The sequence below is a fragment of the Primulina eburnea genome, chromosome 6 (assembly GCF_022965805.1).
Source record: "Primulina eburnea isolate SZY01 chromosome 6, ASM2296580v1, whole genome shotgun sequence".
Classification (NCBI taxonomy): domain Eukaryota; kingdom Viridiplantae; phylum Streptophyta; class Magnoliopsida; order Lamiales; family Gesneriaceae; genus Primulina; species Primulina eburnea.
In genome coordinates, this window is record NC_133106.1 from 37,674,410 (window position 1) to 37,693,570 (window position 19,161).

General features: G+C 35.2%; 4 protein-coding genes across 10 annotated transcripts; 2 read left to right on the plus strand and 2 right to left on the minus strand.

The window, feature by feature from the left end:
* Nucleotides 1-1,554: 1,554 nt before the first annotated feature.
* Nucleotides 1,555-10,829, minus strand: LOC140835038 (uncharacterized). 5 transcript variants are annotated; one of them, XM_073200340.1, is made up of 15 exons: nucleotides 10,603-10,829; nucleotides 5,597-5,652; nucleotides 5,382-5,511; nucleotides 4,991-5,284; nucleotides 4,812-4,913; nucleotides 4,415-4,714; nucleotides 3,508-3,732; nucleotides 3,277-3,420; nucleotides 3,035-3,153; nucleotides 2,878-2,935; nucleotides 2,650-2,760; nucleotides 2,467-2,551; nucleotides 2,236-2,333; nucleotides 2,031-2,123; nucleotides 1,555-1,920 (listed from the first exon to the last, which is right to left on the minus strand). In XM_073200340.1, the coding sequence occupies exons 2-15, from the start codon at nucleotides 5,650-5,652 to the stop codon at nucleotides 1,858-1,860; spliced, it is 1,878 nt and encodes a 625-aa protein (XP_073056441.1). In that variant the 5' UTR covers nucleotides 10,603-10,829; the 3' UTR covers nucleotides 1,555-1,857. The 5 variants fall into 5 exon arrangements, 3 of the variants coding, with proteins under 3 accessions (XP_073056441.1, XP_073056440.1, XP_073056442.1); XM_073200339.1 differs by lacking the exon at nucleotides 10,603-10,829 and having other exon boundaries at nucleotides 1,557-1,920; nucleotides 5,597-5,832; XM_073200341.1 differs by lacking the exons at nucleotides 3,508-3,732; nucleotides 10,603-10,829 and having other exon boundaries at nucleotides 1,557-1,920; nucleotides 5,597-5,832.
* A 237-nt stretch (nucleotides 10,830-11,066) lies between these two features.
* LOC140835547 (isochorismate synthase, chloroplastic-like) lies at nucleotides 11,067-12,472 on the minus strand. Its single transcript, XM_073201032.1, has 5 exons — nucleotides 12,323-12,472; nucleotides 12,046-12,243; nucleotides 11,470-11,690; nucleotides 11,262-11,379; nucleotides 11,067-11,174 (listed from the first exon to the last, which is right to left on the minus strand). The coding sequence occupies exons 1-5, from the start codon at nucleotides 12,437-12,439 to the stop codon at nucleotides 11,067-11,069; spliced, it is 762 nt and encodes a 253-aa protein (XP_073057133.1). The 5' UTR covers nucleotides 12,440-12,472.
* Nucleotides 12,473-14,711: 2,239 nt separating this feature from the next.
* Nucleotides 14,712-15,856, plus strand: LOC140835043 (uncharacterized). The gene is made up of 2 exons (XM_073200347.1): nucleotides 14,712-14,882; nucleotides 15,348-15,856. Exons 1-2 carry the CDS (start codon nucleotides 14,760-14,762, stop codon nucleotides 15,789-15,791), a joined length of 567 nt encoding a protein of 188 aa, XP_073056448.1. The 5' UTR covers nucleotides 14,712-14,759; the 3' UTR covers nucleotides 15,792-15,856.
* Nucleotides 15,857-15,916: 60 nt separating this feature from the next.
* LOC140835044 (DNA-directed RNA polymerases II, IV and V subunit 11) lies at nucleotides 15,917-19,060 on the plus strand. Of its 3 annotated transcripts, none has more exons than XM_073200350.1 (6): nucleotides 15,917-16,549; nucleotides 17,160-17,237; nucleotides 17,355-17,444; nucleotides 17,545-17,623; nucleotides 18,340-18,435; nucleotides 18,944-19,060. In XM_073200350.1, the coding sequence occupies exons 2-6, from the start codon at nucleotides 17,185-17,187 to the stop codon at nucleotides 18,986-18,988; spliced, it is 363 nt and encodes a 120-aa protein (XP_073056451.1). In that variant the 5' UTR covers nucleotides 15,917-16,549; nucleotides 17,160-17,184; the 3' UTR covers nucleotides 18,989-19,060. The 3 variants fall into 3 exon arrangements, with proteins under 3 accessions (XP_073056451.1, XP_073056450.1, XP_073056449.1); XM_073200349.1 differs by having other exon boundaries at nucleotides 15,920-16,549; nucleotides 17,098-17,237; XM_073200348.1 differs by having other exon boundaries at nucleotides 15,920-16,549; nucleotides 17,123-17,237.
* The last annotated feature ends 101 nt before the right edge of the window (nucleotides 19,061-19,161 follow it).

Genomic DNA, 19,161 nt, shown 5'->3' on the forward strand with positions numbered 1-19,161 from the left:
TAAATTTTAAACCAAACACCAAATGGAATTTCAAATACTTGAATTTCCAAATCCAATTCCAAATCCAATTCCAACTCCTATGTCATTCTCATCATCAATGATCTCTTTTATATATTCTACATATTCGTCTTCCTCATCCAGATTATTACATGAAACCAAAATTATTCAGTACATGCACTTATGTATCCAACCACTAATTCGATCTCAAGGATAACAACAAAAGCTTCCACAATAATAAACAATATATACACATGTAGATAGGGTGACAGAATGTAAGAATAACATAATAATAGAATATATATCAAAATTTCTATCATGCAATATTTTGATCATAAGAAAACAAGAGGTATCTCACATACTCCACCTCACATGCAGCATTTTGACCCGCAGAACCAAGAAATGGCTCACATGACGGTCAGAACATAACAATATTCACAATGAGACCATGTCATGCAAAACTTTGACCACAGAGAAACAAAAGGTGGCCACGTAGGAACCAAGAGATGACTCACATTACATACATATCATTATACATGTCAAAACGGGCTGGCGGGGCGGGCCAGCCCGCAACCCGCCGCAACCCGTCATTAGGCGGGGCGGGGCGGGCCGGCCCGCCATTTTCGCGGGCCTCTAAATGGCCAACCCAACCCAACCCACCTTGGGCCGCGGGCTAGGCGGGCCGACCCGCTTATTTTTTTAAAGAAAAAAAAATACTAAACAATATTATAGTAAATATAGAAGAAAAATATATTTTAGTCAAATAGTTTCATAAAATACTTAAAAACATTGAAAGAAGAGAAATTAAGAAAACATCAACATAATACAAAAAAAATAAAGTGCTTAAACCAAAATGAAGATTGAGACATGGAAGAGAACAAAAAGTCGAGGAAAGATAAGGTTGTAAATTTTAGAAAATATTATGTGTTCAACAATACACATAATTATCAAACCTCCGTCGGGTCCACAAAATTTCACTACAATTCGTCGGACTTCAAACAAACAACTGTTATGTTTAAAAATTATTTTAAGATTAATGAATAAAATTTAAAGAAATTTCTTCTCTTTAAGATTCATATTTTACAAGAGTTAGTGATGGAGGTGAGATCAATGAGAAAAATAAGAAAGAAATAAGATAATAGAGTGATGGAGGCGCATGTGACTTATTCCAATTTTTGTATAAAATTTACAACTCAAAAATATAAAAAAAATATAAAATTCTTCCCAAATTTGGCGGGCCAACCCGCCCCGTTTGGGCTCGACCCATCTTGGCCCGCAACCCAAACGGGCTCAACCCATTTGGCCCGCCTCCAAACGGGCTGCTATTTTATCAGCTCAACCCGCTCAATTTTTATAGCGGGGCGGGCCGACCCGACGGGCCTGACCCAATTTGACAAGTCTACATATCATCCAGATTTTCACAAGAACATAATTGAATACATAATTCCAACATATAAGGAAACAATAAAGCACCAATAACAACATGGATCCAAATCCATTATTGTGGAACTTTTGCGAATAATGTCAAAATAGGAGTGTACGCTTATATAAATTGTAATAACTTAAAGTATAAGTCTCGTGTAACACCAAAATCTATAAACATAAGTTATATGCATTATCTAACATATCCTAAAATATTATTTCTACTCCATTTATTTTTAAAAAGTATCAATAGTATCTAAGACTCCATATCTAAAGTTCATATTATTAATTAAAAGATAATGACATCTCTTATTTCATTTCATTTATTTATTTTTCAAATATTATCTTGATCAAAGTTTATATTATTTTATCTAATTATATAGTTTATATATATATTTTTTAAAATTTCTTGGCTACTATTTGGGGTGTAACGCAACTTCAATGCTGTGGCTGTCCACTCATTGCCATTCGAGGTGCTTCACGTTTCATCAATTTCGTGAACTGTGGAAAATGATAACAATCTTCATTTAGAATCAGCTTAATCTTCATATATTAGCATTCGAACGTTTAGAACATAAATCGGTGTCGAGTTTCATCTATTTGATACAGACCTGTGAGGTTTTGAGCTCTAATTCCTTCCATTCCATTGCTGGTTTGCTCCCTTCTACTATCCCAGTTCCCGCGTACAATATAGCACCAACTTCCTGGCAAATTTAAATGCAAAACTATTTAGTTTTCATCGATAAAATCGCGACGATTTTTGATAAATCTAATTCATATGTGGCAATATCTTTGTTAAGGTAATACTAATATTACCTTGCCGACCAAGGCTGATCTTATTCCTACCGCAAACTCACTCTCTGCACCACCAAACCACCCAACAGGGCCAGCGTAGTATCCTCGGTCGAATGATTCTGCATCATTGATTAATATCTAATGCATCAGTGTCATCCATATTCATCAAACTCAAATGATAGTTGAAACGAGGACACTAGCTCAGGGATTTGAATCCTGACTTATAAGGCCATCTGAGTAGTGTTTGCTTACCAGTTTCGATTATAAATACTCGGGCGTCCTCCATAGGCTGCCCACAAACAGCTGGAGTCGGATGAAGGGACGACAAAATCTTAAACTGGAAAATATTTTTATATAATCTTTGCTTTATACATATTATGATTCCAAGGAACAAAGTTGAATAAAATAAGCAGGGACCAATATATATATATATACCTCATCGTCTTCTTGTTCGAGTGTGCCTGTGAGTTTAGCGTAAAGATGTTGAACTCGTGGGAGTTTCCTCAGAGCTTTGTTTGGTTCGACTATTGTGCTCGAACATATAGCCTAAAGACGTTCAAGAATTATCATGTCAGAAATCAAACAATAATTCATTGACTCTAAAAATTAATCCAAATATTGCTTTAATCACTGAATTATGGATTATCTATAAGCTAAACTTACTTCGAGTTTTCTTCTGATGCTTTCTCGTACTACTGCAAATTCATGGTGATCTTTAGGACTGCAAATGAATCACCAAACGAAATGATGCTGCTCAGAATATGAAGCATCCAAGTGATACGATAACTTTTTAACAATCTGATAACCAGTTAATTTATACCTTGAAAGCAAATCGCGTCCAATCTGTAAATCTAGAGCCTCCGATGTTCCTCTGGCTCGTGTAGCGGCCAATGCATCGCTGGTGACACTAAGCTGGTCCCGGTAAAATAGTCGTTCGGGCTGATTCACAATAATATACACAGAAGAATATCAAAATATTGCAAGACAACGAATTCAAAGCGCCGAATACTAAAGGGTACGGATACTTTTTCTTGTATACAAGTCATGAAAATTTATACTCACAGTGTTCCCGATGAAAGCAGGTGCTTCGGGAGGTTGGAGACAAAATTGGTAGGAATTAACCCCTTCAGCCTGTAAGGCTTCCAACCACATCAAGGGGTCGATTTCTGCATTTGTATGTACTCGGCTGCTACGTGCAAGTACAACCTGTATACATATAAATTTTCAGGTTAACCATTCATGAATTTAAGCTACAAAATTAAACAAGTTAGGAGGATCTTGCTAGATTAGAACCTTGTTTAGATTGGAATCTTTGCTTTTAATGGAGTCCAAGGCTTTGTTGACAGCTAGTTCCCAAGATATTTGGTTTGGAACGTGAGTTTGATCGAGCAAAATAGGTTGTTCGGAAGAATTATTTTTAGATTTGATGACACATGAAAGCTGCCACATGGTGGCCTCAAGTGCGGCAACTGCTTGCACTACAAAAAAATTTACAAATAACGACGGAAATTTCTGTCGCTATTTTGTCACCGAAAGTATTTAGCGACATAATAGCGACGGAATATCGATCGTCAAAGAATTTAGCGTCGCGGACTTGTATAACGACGGAAAGTGTAATTCTGTCGTTATTTACGACGGAATATTTATGTTTGTCGTTAAATAATAACGACGGAAATTTAAATTTGGTCGCAATATTTTAGTGACCGAAAAATATTTCGTCGCTAAATTTGCGACAGAAATCATATATCCGTCACTAAATCAGCGACCGAAATTGTAAAGGCGTCGGTAAAGTTAGCGACAGATTTAAGTTTTTGTCATTGATATTTGCGACAGAAATCATAAATCCGTCATTAAATCTAGCGACAGATATATGTTTTGGTCGTTAATATTAACGACAGAAATTATAAATCCGTCACTAAACTTAGTGACAAATTATAAATCTGTCGCTAAAATTAGTGACAACATGATAATTTTCGTCACTAAGTTTAGTGACGGATTTATAATTTCTGTCATTAAATGTTGAATTGGACAGCCCTCTGTCCAAATGTTCAATGACCAAAATATGGAGACACAGTGGCTTCAATACTTACAAAAAAGCCTATTAACCATGACATATCTAAGGGGACTATGGTTGTGTGCTATCATCATCATAAGATGTGGCTTGGGGGTCAATAAGTGCATGCTCCATCAAGTAACGAACCTGTTGCCTCAAGCTAGTCAATTCCCTTGTAAGTTCCTCTACTTTAGAAGTCGCAGCGGCAGCTTCAGCTTTAGCGGCAGCCACATCCATAGAGTTAGCACGTGTGTGTGTTGCACGTCCCGACATAGCTTCAGGATACAACACCTCAGCCTGCGAGCCAACACCATACAGTTTTCTCTTTTTAACCCCACCAACAGCCAATATATAGAGTTCATTTTGAACCTCTGGGGTTGGATTATGTGGTGACTCAAAATCAGCATCAAGTTGTGTTGCTTCAAGAAACTGAGCATTCATCTCGGCCTAGGATAACAAAGAGAAATTAATTGATTTACAACAATTGCATAAGTCATAGATAAAAATGCATAATTCAAAAATCTTTCTTATATATAAAACTCACATCAAGAGCCTTTGACCTAGCATCAACCCATGTACCATCTTTTTTCTGATGCGTCATTTTGAATAACTCATAAGCACTTGCATCACGCCCCAACTCCTCACGCTTCAAAACCAACGATGCTTAGAAATTTATATATATGTATTATTCATTGACATATTATAACAGAAATTTAAACTTACCATTTTAATAGAATGTTGAATGAAACAGCGAGAACATCCAATGTGTTTAACCACCCCTGTTCCTGGTCCTTCAGGCTCTGTATTCCTATTATTTTTAGCTTTCTCTGACTTATTTTGCCACTGAGAGGAACTCCAGATTTCCTTCCACTTGTTCCAAATTTGGATATTAACCCCAAGTGGGAGTTTAGGCTTTGCACGCCAACTGCAAAGTGTTTTCCTATACAGATCGGCTGCAAGTGTTTTCCATGTAGCCCTAATATGAGCGTCATGATCAGTACGCCAACGATACGATTTCTGCATTTCAAATAAACTAAATAAAGATTTGAACAAAACATAAAATTTTTAATTATTTATTTCAAAGCAACATATAATATTTAATCATTAATCTTACCACGAACTCGCCCCAGTAGTATGCCTTTGTCGCAACATCCACATATCGCCATGTGTGACCCCCCATGCACTGTTTCTCAGCAAATTTATCAGTGATAAAGGCTGAGACTGCATGACTGTCTGGTAAGAATCTACACCACATAGATCATATAAAAATAAAATTGAATAATACTCAAAAACTTTCAATGTTAACATAAACAAAGCAGTGTGACTTACTTGCCACCTGAGGCCACAATCAAGATCCTAGAATCATGGGAACCTTCTAAAGCCATCTGAGTAATTTTTTTAAGATGAACAAACTCAAATACATGTATACAGACAATCATTATGCATGATATAAAAATTAAAATACATTAAAACCAAATATAAATATTAACATCCACACACAAATGTCTCGAGTATATGTGAACGAAACATTCATAATCATAGCTACATAAAACTTATCAACTTAAACATCATCATTGGAGTAGGCATCATCATTTTCACTATCATCACCTCCAGATGATATAAAAATTTCCAATTCATTTTCATCAAACTCATCTAATTCATCTATCTCCTCATACAAGATTTCAACATCTGTTAGCACATGAGATGTGGTTATATCCTCAACATCGATGATATGATGCCCAATTTCCTCATTCTGGAAAGCTTCATTATCTACGGACGATACAACATTGGGAATGGGTGCTTGAATAGATGATCTTGGTTGCATCTTACACACTGCCAACCATTCATCAGTTGACCTTTTCACATTTGGGTAAGTGACATAAACAACTTGAGCAGCTTGGACTGCAAAAATGAAAGGTTCATAGATGTGAAGTCTTTTGTTCTTGTTAACATCAAATAGTTGGTATTTTGGATGATGTCTTGTTCCTGTTTTTGGTGTTGGGTCGAACCATGCACATTTGAACAAAACAATACGCTTGATAGGCAACCCTGGATATTCCACTTCGATTATCTCTTCTATGTTACCGTAGTAATTGATCTCATTGTTAGTGTTGCCCGAACCTTTGACAGTAACTCCAGAATTACTGGTAGATCTTGTTGCACCGTGACGTACAGTGTGGAATCTGAAACCACTGACAAAATATCCACTATATGATTTAATTTTACGTAATGGACCAAATGCAATATTTTCTAGACATTTGTCTGGTAGATTTGCTCCCGGTTGTTGTACCTATGCATTTAAAAAGTTAGAAGCCAAAAATATTTTCAAATGGAACACTTAATATTTTACAGTTGAAATGAAGAAAGATATATGTATTACGTATTGTTCAAACCATAAGGCAAATTCCGTTTGTAGCCTTAAATCCAGCTCACGTGAGTTAATGGATTGATTATTCAACTGTAACTCAGACTCAAAAATGCTGCAATTAATCAAAGATTCGTCAACATATGTAATGGTTATAAACCTCAACAAAAAAAAATATCAATGAACTTAATTTTCACCTGACATATGGTTTCACTTCTTCACAATTGAGCAGTATGTATGTTCGTGCTGCATGGTACTCTGTGTCATCCAATCGTCTGAACCTAGAAGCACCCATTGGTCGACCATTGAAATTAAATATAGAAACATTGGAAACGTCTCCAGCTTGTGAATTATCCCCTTCATCATTACGTGATTGTTTCCTCAAACGGGTCTTCACACTTGCGCTAAAGTAATGAGTACAAAAATATGATGCCTCTTCAACTAAATATGCATTAGAAATTGATCCTTCCACTCTTGCTTTGTTACGAACATTGTTTTTTAGTCTTCGCAGAAATCGCTCAAAAGGATACATCCATCGATATTGAACAGGGCCAGCAATTCTAGCTTCATAAGCTAAGTGCACAGGAAGATGCTCCATACAATCAAAAAAACTTGGAGGGAATATTCTTTCTAGTTTGCAAAGTATCACAGGAATATCATTCTCCATACGAACCATGTCAGAATATCTTATGCTTCTTGCTGTAATGTCTTTGAAGAAAAGACTTAACTCTGTTAGAGCTTGCCACACATTATTTGGAAGTAATTCCTTGAAAGCAATTGGGATCAATCTTTGCATGAACACATGACAATCGTGACTTTTCATTCCAAACATCTTCAATTTAGCCATATCAACACATCTTGACATCTTAGATGCATATCCATCCGAGAACTTTAAATTTCTCAACCAGTTACACAATACTACTTTGCTATGCTTATCCAATGTATAGCAAGCTTTAGGATATATGTTAGATATGTCATCTCGATGTAATTCTGGCCTGTTGCAAAATTCTTTTAGATCTTCTCTCGATTTTGCATTATCTTTTGTTCGGCCGGGAACATTAAGAATGGTATTAAATATGTTCTCAAAAACATTTTTCTCGATGTGCATAACATCTAGATTGTGTCTAATCAGATTTGTTCTCCAATACGGTAATTCCCAAAAGATACTGCGTTTTCTCCAACCGCATTTACATCGTCTTACAATTTCTGAGTTCACTTCAGTAGCCTCTGGTTCGATCACACTACGAAACCCATAACTTTCAAGTTCTTCAATAATTTCATCCCCGGATTTTATATGTGGAGGAGGCTTTTTCACTTGGTGATTTTTCTTGAACCATTTAATATTTCGTCTGAAATTATGATCCATTGGTAAAAACTTACGATGGTTATCGAACCATGATGTTTTACCACCATTCGGCAATGTGAAAGCATCAGAGTTTTCCATACAGTAAGGACATGCTAGTTTACCGGCGGTACTCCATCCAGATAACATTGCATATGCAGGAAAATCACTAATTGTCCATAGCAAAGAGGCACGCATAGTAAAATTTGTTTTCTCGTGAACATCATATGTCTTTGCCCCAACTGACCAAAGTTCGTTCAATTCAGCGATAAGAGGTTGCAAGAACACATCTAACTTGTTCTTAGGATTACTAGGTCCGGGAGCTATAACTGTCAAGAACATGTATTCATCTTTCATGCACATCCATGGAGGCAAATTGTAAGGTGTTAGTATAACTGGCCATGATGAATATTGTTGTCCTGACTGACCGAATGGTTGAAAACCATCAGCTGAAAGTCCCAGTCTGACATTTCGAACCTCGAGTGCAAAATCTGGATGAGTTGTGTCAAAATGCTTCCATGCAGGTGAATCAGAGGGGTGACACATTGCATCTCCATCTTGTACATGCTCAGTATGCCAACGCATGTGCTTCGCTGTTTCTACAGATGCATACAACCTTTGCAAACGTGATGTTAGAGGAAAATAATACATTCTATTCCATGGAACTTTTTTTTTCTTAACCGTTCGACGTAAACTAGGTTTGTAACGTGGATGCCTGCAAAACCTACATTCTTGTAAATCAATGTCATCTCTCCAGTAAATCATACAGTTGTTCCTACAACAGTCAATCTTTTCAACCGGCAAACCTAATCCTTTTATTAATTTTTTTGTGTCATAAAAACTATTGGTCATGCAATTTTCTGTCGGTAGCAATTCGGAAATAAGCTGACACAGATCATCGTAACATCTTTCTGAAATGTGATGTTTAGCCTTCATGTTCAACAATCTAGCAACGACTGACAACTGTGAATGACCATTCGGATTACCTTCCCAAATCTCGGTCTCGGATGCCGTAAGCATCTCATATAGGTTTTTGGCAGTCTCATTTGGACTTTGGGGCTCATCTTCTATGTTAATAGAGTTATAAATATCGTGAACCATATTATGCATGTGATCAACATGTTCGACTTGTGCTGATGATGACGGACCAATCCAATGTTCAACTTCTGGAGTTATATAGGTTTCACCGTGATGGTGCCAACGATAATAGCCTGGTACAAAGCCATACCTACAGAGATGCAATTTGACTACCTCTTCGTCATGGTAAGCTCTGTTTCTACATCTTCGGTGATTACAAGGACAACGCATTGTTTCACCACACATGATTTCAGGATGCATCTTAGCAAAATTCACGAATTCTTCAACACCATTAAAGAAGTCATTATTTATGAACCCATTTTCCAACCTACGGTACATCCAAGATCTTGTATCGTTCATGGTTTAATTAAAATACCTAACACAATCAGATGATAATTATTATATTTACATAATATATACATTTGTAAATAAGTTCCCGCGAAAAACATAAAACAAAAGACATATTCAAGTTTTTACCCCTCACCAGTATTTCATTTAATGCTAAATTTTAGTTAACCACGAGTCCATAATGCTTTATATCTGTACCTGTCTATTTGTCTTACCATATAACTTTTGGACCTGGAAACTACAACATGAACAGTACATGCAAAACCTTTTAGGAAGACCAAGAAAAGTTCAGAAGCACTGTGATTATGAAGAGAGATTGTTTGAATTCGAGAATTATATTTGTTACCTCGGCCAAAAAGAGGTTCAATAAAAAAATCCAAAATAACTCAATAAAAGATCAATGAAAAATTAAATCAGAAACATACTCGAGTTAAAATTGAAAACTTAACTAATTCATATTCTAAAATCTAAACAATCATAAAAGTCAATTCCTTTATTAGCAACAACCAAGAGAAGGGGTAGAATTGCAGAAGAACGTATGAATGAAATATTAATTTTATGTACTTAAATTTGCATTTAATCTTAAATTTTTATCCGCACTTAATATATGTCTAGTTACTGAAAATTATTTCAATGAATTTATATTACATATAATTCCATCCATATGTACGTGTGTGTGTATATGTATGTATGTATTGCTTGGATGTTTTTTTATTATTATTATTTCATTAAAAAGAAAAGAAGAACAATATTGTTAGGAACGAAATGGAAAAATCGTCCCGTGTTTATCTGCCATTCATGGTTCAACTACCAAATAACATACGTTTCGCCATTTCCCAACCAACATTCCAATTTCTTGTTTTACTTCACATTTTTAGATGACATGCATTTGTTTTATAAAACATCAATTCATATTTTCTAACAAAAAATATTAATTTAGTTGGCTACGTCCCTTAACCTGCACCAAACACTTGTCGAGTGAAACCTGAGAAGCCGATCGAGTTTTAGGCGTTGCTCAACCGAAAAACTCTTAAAACTCACAGTTTAAGCTTTAGTTAAGCAACAACCAACAATCATCAAATTTTTGGGTCGAAAAACTTTAAATCTCGACCGAAACTAAGCTGGAAAAACAAGGGAACTGAAATGGCTTCAAATACTACCTTCAAAAACAGCAAAACTACGAAGTTACAAGCACAAGCTCACCTAATTCGAACCAAGAAGCACACGCAGAGGAAGCTCACGCACGGCTCGATCTTCTCCTTTATTCCCGTTCCGGCCTCTACAACCGTTGTCCAGAACTCAGCTACCTTCTACGGTGGTTGCTGCTCCGATTCGGTAAATGCACGATACGTTTTTGGGGAGGAAAGAAGGGCGACGGGTTTGGGGAAGAAAAGGGGTCACGGCTGATTTGGGGAAGAAGGGCACGGGTTTGTAGGTTTTTTGTCTCTAATTAATGCCATATATTAATTTTTAACTTTAATTAACGACAACTTAAAAATTGTCGTCGTTAATTAACGACTAAAAATCAATTTGTCGGTAAATTAACGACAATTTTTAAAAATCCGTCGTTATTTGTGACAGAAAAATTAATTATGTCGTTATATTATATTTGTGACAGATTTTTTATTTCCGTCGTTAATTAATGACAACATATTTAATTTCCGTCGTTAAACACAATTTTTCTTGTGGTGTTGTTCGTATGTTGTCGAAAGGCGGTTGTCCCATGCGACGGTTGCCGCGATCATCGAACTTCCTTCAAACTCATCAAATTCCACCTGCAATATTTTTCATTAACCCCATAACATATAAACTTCAATCTTTGTTTTTTAGTTTTGCATTCAGAAAAGAAACTGATTAATTACCTGAGGGACCATGAAATAAAAAGACGCAAAGTCTTGCCATTCGGGAGATATGTTAGCTCTTGCATCAAAACGCATTCCACCATAAGCACGGATCAGTGGAGAGCTTTTAGACAAGAACCTGATCAAAATCATATATATTTGTCGGAATATGTACACTTGGCGTCTCGAAAATTCTGTCTTAGGGGACGGAAACTAAATTTAAAGCTACCTTTTGATGGAATGCCAATCATTCAAAGAGAATTCGTCGAGATGGCTAAATGAAACGGCTGAACCAAATCCAGCAACACCAACTAACTTTTCTTCATTATTATTATGACGACTGGGAATGATGGACGATTCGCGACCAGAATAATAACTGCGTGGGAGCACAGGATCTAAGCTCTGTGATCGAAGCCAATCCAGTGCGTCAATGTGCTCGTTAATCGGCACCTTCACATGCAATACAAATTAACAGTTTTTATGTCACATATATGAATTCAAGAAGCAAACAGGAAAATATTTTTTTTCGTATAATTCATGGGTTTTATTTGAATATTGTTATAATCAGCATGTTCGTTATGTATATTCAGATTCATTTATTCTGTTTGATGTACTTAAAATGTATTAAATTGTTAATTTAATTGTCGTGAAAATATATTGTTGATGATCATTTTTTTAAATTAAAATTATAGTTTTTCCCTTTCCTTTATTCTAATAAATAACTAAATCTTACTTCGAAGCTGGGGATTTTTCAAATGCATAAAAGTAATTGATGACTGAAACGTAGCACGTGTAGCTACTATACCTCAATACGAATAATCCCGGATTCGAGTTGTGACGGGTTCGACTTCAAGTCGTAAATTGCCGAGTTGAGACGGTCGGCTGCCGAAGCTGGTGTTGCAGCTATTGGAAATGTTTTGGTCTCGATGGTGCCAATCGGTGCTCTAGGATTATCAACTTGGCAACCATTCATTGATAGTGAAGATAACTCCTTGTATTTCTGCTACACATATATATTGTCAATCAACCAATATAAACTTTAAGAAATAGGATTTTTTTTAAAAAAAAAGTCTCGTTCCTACATGATTATCGAAATGAACCGAATGGCATGCAATCGGGTTCGGACTTGAAACTTTGGATGATTTCACGTATTTGATATCTGTAAAACGGGCAGTGCAATGCTTAGCAAGTGTAGCCATGTGTGCTGTCTGAATATAGTACTTCTTTCTCGCAAAAACCTACGAGTTATACTAATCCATTGAACTTCCCTTGGTCTTTATATAGACAATTGTGATATAATTAAGTTTGAATTGTCCAATTTCACGCCATAACTGACTAAGAATTTGGAAAATTTTTAAGTCTTTAATTGGACTGTACTGGATAGCACACTCCAATATTCATAGCTTTCTTGACCGAAACATTTATGATGTGTGCTTGCATTTTACAGCGCTAAGAACTCAATCGAACCAAATGTTTAAGAACTGAAAAAAATAGAATTTTATATGAAATTGAACTGATTGTTAATCTTTGATATCAACAGATTTCTAGTCATCTCTTCTTGTTTTTTGCTTAAAGTTAATTTGATGCGTAAATGCTAAATTGCATGTGTTATTGGGTTTTTTTCCTTACAATATTAGGACACATTATCATTCTATTGGCACGAAATTTCGTCAGTCAAATTTGATCACATTTATATCTTTGGAGAAAAAAATCGAGATATTTAATTTTATGGTCTTTCTAGCTGTCAACTGTTCTAGATATATTTCAATATCGTAAAATTGCTATAATTTTGATGGTACATAGATTATTATTATTATTATTTAAAAAAATAAAGCTTATTTCGATATCTAATTTAGAAAATCGTGCATCTTTTAAAATATAATGCTTTTATGACATGCAACCACAATTTAACGATACTTGTCTTACCTTGTATATTGTAAACTTTTACATTTTTAGGGATAACAGTGGTTGCGGAATATGCCACGTACATGCAATCACTTGGTGTAAATTTCATTTCCTACATTTAAACTTTTTTTTTCATTTTTTATGATTAATATTATTCTTCACTTTTGAAAATTAAGAATATCCTATAAAATATAAATAATATATTTCATATCTAATAAACACGTAATGACAGACCCGGCACTAGGGGTAGGCGCCCTAGGCAGGCTCTTTTTGTTAGGGCCTCTAATATAATTAGGGCTTTAGTTTTGGGCTTTTTTAAATTTGAAAGTGGACTTAATCAATAAGAAAATCAAGCCCGAAAAAAAAAACTCAAGATAGATTGAATGGTTTGGCCATATTGTCTATTGAGAAAAATATGGTAGCTAAGCTTGATTACGATAATTTAGTCGACAATTTTGCGCAACAAAAAGCGCGGAGAATATGAACATTTTGTTATTTGATTTTGTTTATATATGTCATTTCCTATAATTAAATAAATTTATGTAGCATATTAGATACTGTTGATTAATTATGTGCATTTAATCATCAGTTTTTATGTGATATTTGTATATTTAATTTTAAAAAAAATTATATAAAACATTCACCTAAAAAAATAGCCTAGGGCCTCCAAATTTCTGAAGACGGCCCTATGTAATGACCAACTCTTGTTCGTTTGTCATTTGTTTTTCTCTATTTCGAACATCATTAATGACATGTGCGAAAATTAAATAGTATGAGTAACTGCAGTATATAGTTATATGTTACATTAATAAGAAAAATTGGATTCCAATATAATATTAAATGTCTTGTTCCAATAATGAATTGACTATGGAAAAACAATATTTTTTTGAATATATATTATTTTGGCAATGTGCATGTACCTTTTGGATTTGTTATCTCCTACACATATTTTGAATTATGAGGGTAAGATAAATTACTTGCTAGTTTAGGGCATGAAAATTCTAAAATAGATTATAAAATTATTTTACTTTGAGTGAGTCAGCTATGGCATGAAACTGGACGGAGCTACTCCAATAATTTTATAATTAATTTACCAAGGGAAGTTTCATGTTGATTCGCCCACTATTTTGTTAAAAATATTTGAGGTTCCATAATAATATGCCTTTTTTAGGTAGTATACAATATTATTATATACATATATTTGGGAGAAATTGCAAATTTTATTATATATGTTTGTTTATTTAATATTTTGGTATGTTAAATTTCAGTTTAAACAGTACTACATATTTCAATATAATTATAATCTTTTTTTTCGCAGGAGTATTGTATGACACTACATACATCAAATTACTCTGATATCAAGATTTCAAATTTAATACGATATATCGAATTAGAACTTAATTATAACGTCCTTCAAAAAAATCCTGATAGTAAAGCTATGAATCTAAAATTAAAACGGATGGCAAGTATGGAATTTTATACATTCAGCGAGATAGGATAAGCATGCAGCAATGTGATTGGTGGAATTGGTCTACCTGGAAGATTTCCCAAAGCTATACAATTTAGTGTACTCAAAAGTAATTGAAAAGGTAATCTTTTCTATCTGGGAACTGAATGGCGATGGCGGCGGCCAGTGCCACCACCAATTACCTCGATAACTCTTTGTCGCCCAATCAACGATCATCCTCCCCTAACTCCGCCCCGAGGTCATTTGTAGTGATGTCTTCCAAACGAAAGGTATTTTAATCAATCCCTGCTACTTTTGTGATTTCTTGAGCAGCACCTGAAATCTCCTGGCTAGTTCATGAATCTGTCTCGCGGGCGGTTCGAATTCTAGATACGTGCTTCGAAATTTTTAAAGACGCCTCTTAAAATCACTCGACTCATGATGATACGAGTGAGAATATTTTTAAAGATTGCATGTGACAGAACATGAATATGAGGATGAATTGTGCCCAAGTTCTTGCCCTTGCGCAGTTTCCAGTTAAACTAATTTTGAATTTGAGTTTGAATTTTAAAATGGATTTGAAATATGCAAATATCGAACTTAATTTCAACACATTCATGGAATTCAATTATTAAAATGCTAATATTTAAATTGATTTTGCTATATTATGTGAATCAGTTTTGTGCAACACAAAATCGTTGGTTCAATCAAAAAATTAATTTTTTGACACAAATATATGGATGAATTGGTATCAGGTGAATAAGTATGATCCCGGGTGGAAAAAGGATTGGTACGGGCCGGGGTTATTCTACGAGGGCAGCGAGGAACTGGAAGTGGACGTTTTCAAGAAGATCGAAAAGCGAAAGGTGCTGAGCAATGTAGAGAAAGCGGGCCTGCTCTCCAAAGCAGAGAAGTTCGGAGTCACCCTCTCCTCCATTGAGAAGCTCGGGATTCTATCCAAGGCGGAGGAACTGGGGCTGCTCAGTTTACTGGAGAAGACGGCCGACACCTCGCCTTCCATCCTGGCCTCCGCGGCTCTGCCCTTGCTCGTGGCTTCCGTGGCGGCTATCGTCGTCATCCCGGATGACTCCGTGGCGCTCGTGGTGGCGCAAGTGGTGATTGCTGGGGTGCTTGCGCTTGGGGGTGTAGGATTGTTTGTTGGATCAATTATTGTAGGGGAATTGCAAGAGGCGGATTGAAGGACATAATAAATCATTTTTCATATGCCATATGAATTTATCCTTTTGAGATAAGAATTAATTTATACTTTGAACTTTCTTATATTAAAAAATATAACAATTCTCTCCTCAAAAAAAAAAATATAACAATTCTACCAGAATTATTGCACAAGAGAAAATAGTCTATAAAGTTTGGAAAATTCCTCTAATTTTTAAGTCATTTAGTACCTCGTTTTGAAATTCTTTTTTGACAATTACTAACTACTTTGTGTATCTTTTCACCACCAATGTAGCTTTATATTTTGGAAAAAATTACCAGGGTTCATTGATTTTGAAACTCATTTAACCCCAATGACATCCTTGTGACTTGTGAGCAGGTTTAACCATTAAATCTCATTTATTATTGATTTACAGTCGTGGTTGCGAACTGGTCTATACTAGTCGAAATTTAATTTTAGAATGATGAATCTTTTCCTTACTCTAATGTATTTTTTAACTTCCAATTCTTTCTGATCAATTGGATGAAACAAAAATTATAATTAGCTCATGTATTTTACTTCACACAAAAAATGCTAATAAATTTATTTGGATGAACTTTATTGTTTACTTGGGTTGACTAGCTAGTTAATAAGGTCCATGTATAATTTCTCTTGGCCCAATAGAGAGAACCCCCTAATGGCCTAAAATAGGCCCAATATTCTTCTCTGTCCTATTTAAACTCTCCAGTGTCCTTCATTCTCGTACGCACGGAGATCGAACTCCCTCCATAAAAATCTATGGTATGTTCGATTTTTTTTCATTTTTTTGCACTATCAATTAATTTTCTGAAAATATTTAGTTTAAAGTGCGAAAATAACCTTTCACGTTAAATCGTAAAACCCTTTTCTCAAATTCGTTCTAACTTCCAAAGTTCCAAATTTTGTTTCTTATTGCTGTTTTCAAATAAAATTTGTGTTTTTGGAGCCAGAATAATGTAGGGGGATCGTGGAGTTGAAGTAATCTATTCACTTTTCGAACCTTGAGTTATAGTTAAGAACCCTAATTTATGCGTTTGTTTTGGACGCTCTGTCCTTGTGATTTTTTAAATCTGGGGTCAGTGGTTTATGTGATTTCCTGTTATTTAATAGTGTGCTAACTGGGAAAGTATTTTTCTAAGAAAAATTCATTTCACAGTATTCTTAGATTACGAAATTGTGGGAAACTGGACGCATAGTATCTTTTGGAATAAAAAATTATCTGATGAGATTATATCGAAAGACTGATAATATTTTTTATAAACATCTCAATAGATTCATAGTTTCCATGTGATTCAAGTGAGATAATCTAGGCCATGTGGAAATTATCCTTGACAGTGGTAGCAATCATATTTAAGTGAAGCTCCTTTGGAAGTTCTTGCCGCACAGAATAATAAACCATGAATGCTCCTGATCGTTACGAGCGCTTTGTCGTTCCTGAAGGAACCTCCAAGTAATCTACTGTCTACCTCTGAATGAACCCCAAGTTTCATATTTCTCTCAAGATTTTTGCATATTTATGTGTTGCCTTGCTGGATTTTGTAACTTTTTTTTTTCAAATTCTAAAAAGGGTTTCGTACGAAAGGGACACCAAAATCATCAATGCAGCATCATTTACCGTTGAGCGAGAGGACCACACCATTGGAAACATCCTCCGCATGTAATGGAATTTGGCCTCCTCTTCTTTAATTGAATTTTGTTCAGCTTTACTCAAAACCCTGGTTTGAAGGCTCTGGTTTTTTGTGTGAGATACAACTCAGGCAGCTGCACAGGGATGAAAATGTACTTTTTGCTGGCTACAAGTTACCTCATCCCCTCCAGTACAAAATCATTGTCAGGGTGTGTGCTTATATTGTTTTGGATTTTATATTCAATTATTCATTGTTCTTACTAATTTCCATTCGAGCGGTGCACCATAGTTTTACTTGAGACAATAATATTTACAGGCAAATGAGTTATAGCGGTCACTTTCGCATCATGGATCAAGTTGGTTTTTGCCTGAATCTTGATTCGCACTGTTATCATCTTGGTAATGTTGATTATACTTGGTTACCTTGAGGAAAAGAATCTTCACCTTGTTGGTTCTTGTTACATTTGTCAAATGGTTTACGAAAGTATTCACTACTCTCCTTCCAGTGGCAACCCTGGCCTTTATTGTTAAGGCAGATGTCTACCTGCAAGTTGACTAGGAATTTCTTTAACTGACGAATTAATTATGATATTGTGTTTTGCAACTTTCATAATTGTTATCGAGGTTAATGTTTCTACCTTTACTTGCTTTTGCAGTGCGGCATGTTGACATCACACGTCTTTTGAATAGTTCTGCCCTTGCATTTTCTAGTTGTATATGTTTCTATTTCTTATCATTGATATTTTCGGGTGAAGGTAACGCTGTCATGCTTTTGAATACTAATGTGAAAATTTGGAAGAAAATAAATCCTTATCTGTGCATTTATGTATATCCCTAACTGCCAGATGTTTCATCTATCTGTAACTTGTTCTCTATGTATCTAGGTTACTGAAAGTCTGCCTTCCTCCGATGTTAATATTTGTAGATCCACACCACCAGCCAATCTTCCCCCATGCAAGCATATAATCAGGCTATCAATGATCTGGATAAGGAGCTTGATCATCTGAAGAATGAATTTGAGGTATTGTTAGATGACATAATGTCTGCAATATATATTTGGGTAGCGGAGCCTGAATTCTGTATGCCTGAAGTCTACTGTTACTATATGTGTAAAGTTTACTCTAGAAGTTATGCTGGTAATAATTTGAAGGAATGAAATATTCATTGCATTTTATAATTCTAAATTGTGATGTGAATTAAAATGATCCAGAATAGCTATTGTCAAATTACTTGAATATTTGGAATTATCGGTGTATAATTGTCCGGACTCTAGCAGTATAAAAGAGCAATTTGTTAGAAGTTGTGCTGAACTTGGTTTAAATGCTTGAGCAACATTAATTTGTGAGAACTATGCTTGATCACATAGTTCTTCCATAGTCGTGTTCTGTCATTAGGTAGAGAAATTGTTGTATTCCTTGATAGTCTTTACTATCTCGGCTCATTACATTCGAGAGGAGATGCACTTTCTCCCTTAAGTGTTGTAGCCTTTAAATATTCTTCAATTATGAGTATCTGAACTTTTTTTGTAGATGGAGTTGGCAAGGCACAGTGGGAAGCAACCAAGGGAGTATTAAGCTGCATGGCAACTGTCCAGTGAAATCTTCCCCACAACTGAAGTTGGAAATTAGGACTTTTGTGTACCTTTTTCAACTCGAATCCCAAAACTACTTTTGTTCGTCCGGACAATAAAACATAGTGTCTTGAAATCAAATGATATTTTTGAGAGAATTGATAATTATTTTACGCA

Excerpts from the sequence above, each read along its gene's own strand:
- LOC140835038 (XM_073200339.1), bottom strand. The coding sequence starts at position 5,706 with ATGATTGTCTGTATACATGTATTTGAGTTTGTTCATCTTAAAAAAATT. Across the intron at positions 3,421-3,507 it reads AAGATTCCAATCTAAACAAG|GTTGTACTTGCACGTAGCAG; the intron begins GTTCTAATCTAG and ends ATATGTATACAG. Across the intron at positions 2,761-2,877 it reads GCATCAGAAGAAAACTCGAA|GCTATATGTTCGAGCACAAT; the intron begins GTAAGTTTAGCT and ends GAACGTCTTTAG.
- LOC140835547 (XM_073201032.1), bottom strand. The coding sequence starts at position 12,439 with ATGGCTACACTTGCTAAGCATTGCACTGCCCGTTTTACAGATATCAAA. Across the intron at positions 12,244-12,322 it reads CGGTTCATTTCGATAATCAT|CAGAAATACAAGGAGTTATC; the intron begins GTAGGAACGAGA and ends ATATATGTGTAG. Across the intron at positions 11,691-12,045 it reads CCGGGATTATTCGTATTGAG|GTGCCGATTAACGAGCACAT; the intron begins GTATAGTAGCTA and ends TTGCATGTGAAG.
- LOC140835043 (XM_073200347.1), top strand. The coding sequence starts at position 14,760 with ATGGCGATGGCGGCGGCCAGTGCCACCACCAATTACCTCGATAACTCT. Across the intron at positions 14,883-15,347 it reads TGATGTCTTCCAAACGAAAG|GTGAATAAGTATGATCCCGG; the intron begins GTATTTTAATCA and ends AATTGGTATCAG.
- LOC140835044 (XM_073200350.1), top strand. The coding sequence starts at position 17,185 with ATGAATGCTCCTGATCGTTACGAGCGCTTTGTCGTTCCTGAAGGAACC. Across the intron at positions 17,238-17,354 it reads GTTCCTGAAGGAACCTCCAA|GGTTTCGTACGAAAGGGACA; the intron begins GTAATCTACTGT and ends AATTCTAAAAAG. Across the intron at positions 17,624-18,339 it reads AGTACAAAATCATTGTCAGG|ATCCACACCACCAGCCAATC; the intron begins GTGTGTGCTTAT and ends TAATATTTGTAG.